Below are 9,784 nucleotides of genomic sequence, written 5' to 3'. Positions count from 1 at the left end.
CATGTTTCGGATATTTTTTGATCATCGAATATTGTTCGTCGGCCATTGCTGTAGGCCATAGAAGATCAATTTAGAGCTCACTATTAACCCTTCAAGTCCCAGTAGCACAAAAAGTGCCCAATTCAAAAATATTTTTGAAAGTTTTTTTTATTTTTGAATTTTTGCGGATCGATTGCGATTATCGATTTTTCGGGTAATTTAACCCTCTCAGTACCACTGGAAAATATTTGAAAACAAAAAAAAATATTTTTTCGGTATTTTGCGGTTTTTTTTTAATTTTTTCCGCTAAGCGATGAAGAAAGAAGTGGAGTTTAAGAAAAACTTGGTGATTTATCGCCAGGCTCGAGATTCAATGGAACGAGCCATGAATTTCATGCAAAATTTCGATCCGGATACGCAAGTTGAGCAAGCTTTAGCTCGAAAAAATGCTCTTGAGAGTAATTATAAGAAATTTTGCCAAGCCTCATTGAATCTTGAGAGCCTTGAGGAGGAGGAAAATACTGAGATAGATTTCCCCAAGGATATGGCTGCTTTTGAGGAGGATTACTTCACGCTTAAAGCGTTTTACGCATCGCTAGAGGTACCCCGCACGCCAGCACCATTGTCAGGTTCATCGGGTCATTCTTTTCGGGCCCTGAAGTTGCCGGATATTAAACTGCCGGAATTCAGTGGCAGTATTTTACGGTGGTTTTCGTACTACGACACGTTCGACTCGTTAGTACATAACAACGCAGAGTTATCAGATGTGCAGAAGTTTCACTACCTCAAGTCGACTCTTCGAGGAGAGGCATTGAAACTTGTTGAGAAAATGTCTGTAACGGGTAACAATTATTCAGTGGCGCTGAAAATGTTGACTGATCGGTATCAGAACTTGAACATCCTGGTACGCAGTCACATTGAGGCGTTGTTCAAAGTGGAAAAGGTGCGCAAGGAATGTCCCCGGGAATTGACAAGTTTGGTCGGCGACTTCGAGAACAACTTAGGAGTTTTGGAGAAGCTGGGCGAGAACACGAAAGGCTGGAGTTCACTTCTGGTGCACATGGTGTCAGCGCGGCTGGATCACAACACGCTTCGCGAGTGGCAGCGAGCAGCGGATAAAAAAAAGATGCCGACCTACGACGAGCTGATCAATTTTATCCGTGAGTACGTGATGGAGCTAGAGACGTTGCAGTCCGATCGACCAGTGCGTGACTCCAGACCCAATCTCCAGAGCGTGAATGCTGCTACCGACGTCAAATCCAACGACAACTGTGCGGCGTGCGGGAAGGGACATCGTTTGTATTTCTGCGAGCAGTTCAAACACATGCCGGTTACTCAACGTACTGCGATCGTGAAAAAATCTGGATTGTGTGTCAACTGCCTCTTTGGAAAGCATTCGTTCGCTACCTGCAAGTACGGAGCCTGCCGAGTATGCGGAACCAAGCATCACACGCTACTACACAATCCAGATGTGGATAAAGCAAGAGGATCCGGCACAAATCAAGTTCCGAAGCAGCCTTCCGTTTCCAATTTCGCTGGTGTCGATAGTTCGCTTCCTGTTCCTCTCAGCCTCTCCGCCAATACGCACTCGGGGACCAAACGTCTCGACCTCTCCCCTTCGAACCAAGTATTTCTCGCCACTGCTGTTGTCAAAGTTCTCGGTCCAAAGGGTACTTCGTTCCTCGCTCGAGTTCTGCTTGATAGCGCTTCGCAGCCGAATCTCATGACTGAAAGGTTTCGTCGTCTTCTGAATTCGCGGAAGACTCCTGGTAACACAGAGATCGCTGGCATTGGTGGAAATATTTCTGCAGTTTCGCTGTTTTCGACTGTCGCTACGGTTGCCTCACGGTTCAACAACTTCCGAGTTCCGCTGGAGTTTATTGTGATGGATAAGGTGACCAGCGATCTTCCAACTTGCACCATCGATGTTAACGATTGGGCCATTCCGGAGAATATTCGTCTCGCCGATCCATCGTTTGCTACGCGTGGTCCCATCGATATGGTGATTGGTGCACGGGTTTTCTTCGAGCTCTTGCGAAGCGGTCACTCCAAACTTGGCGACGGAAAACCAATGCTCCAGAATTCGGTGTTTGGTTGGCTCGTATCCGGTTTTCACGACAGCGGTTCCAATGCGGATGAAGTTCGGGTCCATTGTAACTTGTCGACGTTCCACGATCTTGAACAGAGCGTTAGCCGATTTTGGGAGCTTGAAATGTGTCAGAATAATTCTACGTTGTCAGTGGAGGAGCGCCTTTGTGAGAACCACTTCGAATCAACAACTCGCAGGGATGATTCCGGGCGTTACATCGTCAGTCTGCCCAAAAAACCGGAACTCATCGGTCAGCTGGGAAATTCGCGTGCTATCGCCGTTCGTCGATTCTATTGCCTCGAAAAACGTCTTGAGCAGAATTCCGATCTCAAGGCACAATATTCCTCGTTCATGTCCGAATATCTTGCGCTTGGACATATGAAATTGGTTGATGCTGTCGAGGATGCTCCGGGTCGCCATTTCTATTTGCCACATCATGCTGTTTTCAAGCCGGACAGTTCTTCTACGAAGCTGCGAGTAGTGTTCGACGGTTCCTGCAAAACCACTTCGGGTTTTAGCCTCAACGATTTGCTGCTGAAGGGTCCAACTGTTCAGGATGACATGATTTCGATCATTCTACGGTTTCGGATGCATCCTGTTGTCGTAACAGCTGACGTGACGAAAATGTACCGCCAAATCTGGGTAGCAGAGGAAGATCGGGCTTATCAGCGGATTCTCTGGCGTGAATCTTCTTCGGAACCACTTCGTACGTACGAGCTCACGACGGTCACTTATGGCACCACCACCGCACCGTACCTAGCAACACGATGTCTGCAGCAAATAGCCGACGATGAAGCCCAGAAGTTTCCGAAAGCAGTTCCCGTAGTCAAACAAGGTTTCTACGTTGACGACGTTATGCGTGGGTTCGACACAGTGGAGGAAGCAGTCACAGCTATACGAGAAACGTCTCTGATGCTGAATTCCTGTGGTTTTCCTCTCTGTAAATACGCATCCAATGTTTCAGAAGTAGTTGAGCAGTTTCCAGCAGAGCTTCGAGAACAGGCCTCCGTTTTGGAACTTGATCGTTCGTCTCCAATCAAAGCACTCGGCTTATTTTGGAAGCTTACCTCCGATGAGCTTCTGTTCAAAGTTCCTGAATGGCCAGACGTCCCTTCGACCAAGCGAAATATCCTGTCGCATATCTGCAGCTTGTTCGATCCGCTTGGGTTAGTTGGTCCGGTGATTGTTCGTGCGAAAATGCTGATCCAGCTCCTTTGGGAAATGCAGTTAGGCTGGGATGATCCGGTTCCCACAAGTATTTCCGACCAGTGGATGGAGATATCATCGCAGCTCCCGATTTTGTCGCAGCTTTCGATTCCTCGCTTCGTGTTGACGGAGAAGCTAGCCACTTTAGAGCTTCATGGGTTTGCTGACGCTTCACTGCGTGCATATGGTGCCTGCATCTACCTTCGTTCGATATCCGCATCGGGTGCTGTCACTGTCCGCCTGATGACAGCAAAATCCAGGGTTGCCCCAACTGAGAAGCGTAGACCTACCCTCGCACGTCTGGAGTTGTGTGCTAGTCTTCGTTTGGCCAATCTACAGAATCAACTGCTGGAGAGCCTTCAACTCCAATGTCCCCGGTTTCTGTGGTCGGATTCTACAATCACGCTGCACTGGATTTCGCGTGATCCATCGAATTGGAATTCCTTCGTTGCCAATCGGGTTTCGCAGATTCAGCAGTTAACTGAGACCGCTACGTGGCTGCATGTGCCTACTGAAGACAATCCGGCTGACCACATTTCGCGTGGTTTGACTCCAGAATCCATCGTTGGCAATGAATTGTGGTGGAATGGTCCGAAATGGCTGCTTCGTCCTCCTCAACATTGGCCTGCGTCCGCGTATTCCTGGAAAACCCAGCCGCCGCCAGAAGTAGACACCGAGAAAAGGAAAGCCGTTCCTATTTCCGCAGTTTGCACTCACCAAGAGTCCTGGACCCGAGAAACGTTGGGCTATTTTGATAGCTACTACCGCCTACTTCGAATCATCGCCCTTTGCAAGCGTTTCATGAATAACTGTAAGTTATTGGAACATGCACGCACCGTAGGATTTCTGGCACCTTCCGAGATTCGTTCGGCAGAGCTGTCACTTCTGCAATGCGTGCAGCTCGAAGAGTTCGCTGAAGATCACAAACGTTTACGGCAAGGCTCGACCGTTTCGCAGAAATCTCCGTTGCTGAAACTTCGCCCGTTCATGGACCAAAATGAACAGTTGATTCGTGTGGGAGGTCGCCTCAAAAACGCTCCCATTCCATTCGACCGAAAATATCCATTCCTAATTCCGAAGAAGCATTTCATCACGGATCTTATCTTTCTCGACGCCCATGAAGAAACGCTTCACGCAGGACCTTCGCATCTGTTGGCAGCAGTTCGTCGTCGTTACTGGCCAATAGATGGTCCAAATAAAGCCCGTAATACAGTCCACCAATGCATCGTCTGTTTCCGCAACAAACCGAGATTCGCTCAGCAAGTTATGGCACATCTTCCTGCTGTACGTGTTACACCATCGCTTCCATTCATCAGTACCGGAGTCGATTTCATGGGTCCAGTGTACTTGAAACCTCCTCGCAAACAGGGCCCAATCAAATCCTATATTTGCGTCTTCGTTTGCATGGTTACCAAGGCCGCACATCTCGAACTGGTAATGAGCCTCACATCCGACGCTTTCATCGCAGCGCTGAAACGGTTCTGCTCCCGGAGACGACGTCCATCAGATATTTACTGCGACAACGCCACGAATTTCGTCGGCGCCAAGAACCAGCTGGAAGAACTTCGTGTTCTCTTCCTGTCGCAACGGCATCAGTCCGAGATTGCCAGAACAACAGCCCGAATGGGAATCGCTTTCCATTTCATCCCACCACGCTCACCCACCTTTGGAGGGTTGTGGGAAGCTTGCGTCAAGTCCGTGAAACATCACCTACATCGCGTGACTCTTGATGTCCTTCAGACGCAAGAGGAAATGACCACTACGGTCGCACAAATCGAAGCGTGCCTCAACTCCCGGCCGCTTACTCCCCGTTCCAACGATCCCACAGACCTCGAGGCCCTAACTCCAGGCCATTTCCTAATCGGTGGTCCAATCCTAGCTCTTCCCGAACCAAACCTTACCTCGTTACCCTCCAATCACCTGTCCCGCTGGCAAGACCAACAGCGTGTTCTCCAAACGCTTTGGGATCGCTGGTACGCAGAATACTTGCCCACTCTACAGCGTCTCCAAAAATGGCCCGGTAAACACCCGAATCTAGCCGTCGGTGACATGGTTCTGGTCGAAGACAACAACTTGCCTCCTACGAAATGGCCCATCGCTCGAGTCCTGAAGACGATTGTTGGCGACGATGCGTGTGGCAGAGTTGCAGACGTGCTGTGTGATGGAAACCAAATCCGCCGTTGCTCAATCCGCAAAATGTGCCCGCTCCCACATTGCGAAGCCTCCACAGTCACGGAATCCGAGCGTCAGCCTTCCGCTCCGAGCTGCACTCCCCAACCATCTCCCACAATTGATCTTCAGGCTCCATCCACACTTCCGGCCGCTGCTCAACTTTTGGCTCCGAACAGCGAGATTGGTTCCGACGACGACAACGACGAGTAATCATCCTGGGTTCCATCGCAGTACACATCGTTACAGCCGTTCCTTCCAATCGAGATGCTGTTGAAATGAACATTTCAAGGGGGGCGGCATGTTCCGGCGCAGTCACAACGAACAGCGGTCCAGAAGAATTAATAACGATAAAATACGAAGACATCAATGAATTACAAACAAAATACGAAGAAATACGAAAATTACGAAATAATACGAAAAAATGTCAAGTGAAATAGACATAAGGGAAGAAATTCTTTGTAAATAGTACACATAAAACATGAATTTCACCAAACACAATTTCACACAACACACAACACAAAACATTGAATTGCCAACACTGCACACTCACACCATAGATTTAAGAGTGAGAAAAAACATGACGAAAAAGTGATAAGTGAATTCCAATACTAGTGTATAAGTGACATGTAGATATATTTTTTTATGCTTCAATAAAAATCACTTTTCAAACCTATTCGCGCGCAACGGACGTGCTTTTTTATCACCCGAAAGTTCATCAGTTCTCGGCCTTTTGTTCTGCTCCGCCATCGCTGGTCTATTCGATGACCATAGTTGCCTGCTGCTAACCCGTTTTCGTCAGCCGTTTGGGACCCAATTTCGTGGGACACTACTAACGGAATCCTGCGTCCGTACAATTTGATTATTAGGCTTATTATGTTTTCAGAACATAATAAATCAGGATTGAAAAACAATGAGAAACTTATTTAGTTGATTTTAAAAGAAATTTAAAATGTTTGACTATGAAAATCGGAAATTTCATGTGAAAATAAAAAATTCAAATAATTATTAAATTCGGTGACTTTAATTGAATGTAAAACAAAATAAGACGTTAAAAAAGATACATTTCTAGTATTGATGATATGGCGTTTATAATTTTAAAAATGATTCAGTTTTAAGTGAAATCAATCATTGATAACTGATGCTCTAACCCAGGGGTTTTCAGATCATTTGCTCGGCGGAGCACTTTTAAAAACCAAAAATTTTGGCGGAGCACCTATATTTTTGAAAGAATAATAAATAAATAACGTTTTGAAAACTTGATAGTATTTATCGTTTAAATAAAATGTGTCTTGTCATTGTAGTCAATAAAATCAGTAATGAATGGCTACTCTTTGAATAGTCTTGTTTTTATCAACAAAACATGTGTCATCATATATTAATAATTTCAATAGAACAAATACGCTTTTTAAGATTTTCCAAGCTGAACAAGTTTGGTTAAATTTGTGACAGTTGTAGCCTGACGTCTGGTTCCCCTTTTAGTTGGGATCGGTATTTGTCTTCGAAAATCCAGTTGTGGAAAATGGCAGAAGAATAAATTTTGCTTTATCGGACAAAATTTTAAATTTATTTTTTAGTTGACACCAATATACTTCTCCAACGACATTTTGGAAACGAATCTTTCCTGAAGCTTTGAATCCGATGTCATATCTATCAAGCATTCATATTCTTGAGATGGTAATGATTCTGGTTTCTTTGACATAAAAATAAAGCTTAGTCCTTTTAGAAATGGGACACTTTCATTTGCCAATAGCTCGTTAACTAGTTATTGGATATTAAAAATTTTGACAGCATTTTGTTGCCTGTAAAAAGTACTATTTGACCTATTTTTTTCAAAATTTAAAATTTACGCGTTTTTTAGATATGTACGATGCAAGAGAAAAAGAAAAAAATAATTTTGCACAGTTTCCTATAAAATTCGTCATTATCAAATTGATAGCTGACAAAACCGTCGATTATTCAAAGAATTACTGAGCTTTTGTGGTGGATAAGCATGCAAACACTGTCAATAATGTCCACAAAGTTCAAATCAAGCATTGAAGTGAAGCAAATGATCGGCAACAACGGTTAAGGATCATCAAAGAAGTCAAGTCTCATACCAGCATTTTTAATTTTCAATAAACGAAAAACTAAGGGTAGATCGCTGAAATGTCCAAAACAATTTTCTGCGATTAACTGAAAGTGTTGCGTAGTGATGACTCATTGAAATCCAACCTCAAACAACCATTTTTTGATGGTTCCAAAGCTCTTAAGCTGTGAAACCGGTATCGAAAAAAAAACGTTCAAAAATGTGGTCAAAAATAATCAAATTTGTTCATTTCGAAACAACTGTATCCACTAAAATGGTTCCAGTTTCCAGTTTCCAGAGAAGTATTGAACCAAAAAGTATCAGAAATTGAAGAAAGAGGGTGAAGCCACCTAAAATATAGATTTTACGAAGTATAAGTTGGAGAAACTGATCAATACCATGACTAAAAAAAGTGTGCGCCGGCCAATGGGAGATACCAAGAATAAAGTAGAAATTTCTTTAACAAAAAACGGTAAATATTTTTTTTCAAATTTTTTCATGAAAGATCATAACATTACCTTCTTTTTCTTCATAGAAAGTATTTGGTTCAAACGAATGGTTTTTGAGATACAGGCATTCGTAACTGTCCCATTTCTAAAAGAACTAAGCTTTAGGCTGTTCCACGCATTTAAAGTCTTCGATCTTTTTAATTTTTTATGATATAATATAAAAAAAAAAAAAAAAAATTCGAAGTGATCCTGAACAGGATCCAGGAGAAAATCGACACTACACTCCGACGGCAACAAGCTGGATTCCGATCCGGACGATCATGTGTGGACCACATCACAACGCTACGGATCATACTGGAACAAATCAACGAATTCCAGGAATCTCTTCTGCTGGTGTTCGTTGATTTCGAAAAAGCATTCGACCGACTTAATCATGAAAACATCTGGGCGGCTCTAAGGCGACGAGGGGTCCCAGAGAAACTAGTCCATCTCATCGAAGCACAATACGAGGCATTTTCGTGCAAGGTCTTGCACGATGGTGTCTTGTCCGAACCAATCCCGGTAACTGCTGGAGTGAGACAAGGATGTATCTTATCACCGCTACTTTTCCTCATCGTAATGGATGAGATTCTGAATGGATCGATCGACTGTGCACCGAACCGAGGATTGCCGTGGAATCCTTTAACAATGGAGCAACTGAACGACCTTGACCTGGCTGACGATATTGTTTTGCTCGCCCAAACACAACCGGACATGCAGAGCAAACTCGACGACCTCACCGAAAGTTCCAAGGCAGCAGGTCTCAAAGTCAATGTCGGAAAGACCAAGTCGATGGAGATCAACACAGGAAATCCCTCCAGTTTCATGGTAGCTGGGCAACAAGTTGAGAAAGTGGAGTGCTTCCAGTACCTTGGTAGCCAGATAACGCCTGATGGTGGTACCAGGAAAGACATCGAAACCCGGATCAGAAAGGCCCGATTTGCGTTTGCGAGTCTCCGAAACATCTGGCGGTCACGCCAGATCTCTCTACGAACAAAAATCCGAATCTTCAACTCAAACGTCAAATCCGTATTGCTGTGCGGGTGCGAAACTTGGTGCACATATGCAGTGACGACGCGAAAACTGCAAGTATTTGTAAACCGCTGCCTGCGGAACATCATCCGCGCTTGGTGGCCTGGCAACTGGATCTCGAATGAGGAACTACATCGCCGGTGTCATCAAAGGACGCTAGAAATCGAGATTCGGGAACGTAAGTGGAGATGGATTGGGCACACGCTGCGAAAAGATGAAAACGAGATTTGCAGAGAGGCGCTTGACTGGAATCCAGAAGGTCATCGAAGAAGAGGCAGGCCCAGAAACTCGTGGCGGCGAAGCCTAGCCGCTGAAATCCGAACTGTCGACGAGAATCTTGACTGGGACCAGGTGAAGACGCTGGCTCCGGATCGTCAACAGTGGAGGTCTTTTACCACGGCCCTATGCACCGGGGGATCGGCGCGGGATCATTAAGTAAGTAAGTAAGTAAGTATGATATTATTCGGGGAATTTGGCTGGAAGCTGTTCAACAAATCCTGCGGCAATAAATTGTAGTTGTAATTGTAAATGACTTCACTATACACGTGGGCCTATTAGTTTAAGTTTACACCAAGGAAAATAAAAATAAATTTATCAACGCAAAGTGTTGTGATTGTCATAATTCTTGGAAATTTTCGGATGATAACTACAAGGTTATTTCTGATTGAATGCTTCTTAAATTCGGAAAGCTGTCCAGGTTGCGCTTTTTGAGCGATTCTGCCCAAAATTTGATTTTTCTCTTGATAGTTATGA

General features: G+C 44.7%; 1 protein-coding gene across 1 annotated transcript; it reads left to right on the top strand.

The window, feature by feature from the left end:
• The first annotated feature begins 292 nt into the window (after positions 1-292).
• LOC129742938 (uncharacterized) lies at positions 293-5,656 on the top strand. Its single transcript, XM_055734875.1, has one exon. It carries the CDS (start codon positions 293-295, stop codon positions 5,654-5,656), a length of 5,364 nt encoding a protein of 1,787 aa, XP_055590850.1.
• Positions 5,657-9,784: the final 4,128 nt, after the last annotated feature.

The sequence above is a fragment of the Uranotaenia lowii genome, chromosome 2 (genome assembly GCF_029784155.1).
Source record: "Uranotaenia lowii strain MFRU-FL chromosome 2, ASM2978415v1, whole genome shotgun sequence".
In the NCBI taxonomy this organism is placed as follows: domain Eukaryota; kingdom Metazoa; phylum Arthropoda; class Insecta; order Diptera; family Culicidae; genus Uranotaenia; species Uranotaenia lowii.
The sequence above is the reverse complement of the archived record's forward strand: the minus strand, read 5'-3'. Positions and strand labels throughout refer to the sequence as shown.

What these genes read in the sequence shown, in the direction of transcription:
- LOC129742938 (XM_055734875.1), top strand. Translation starts at nt 293, where the DNA reads ATGAAGAAAGAAGTGGAGTTTAAGAAAAACTTGGTGATTTATCGCCAG.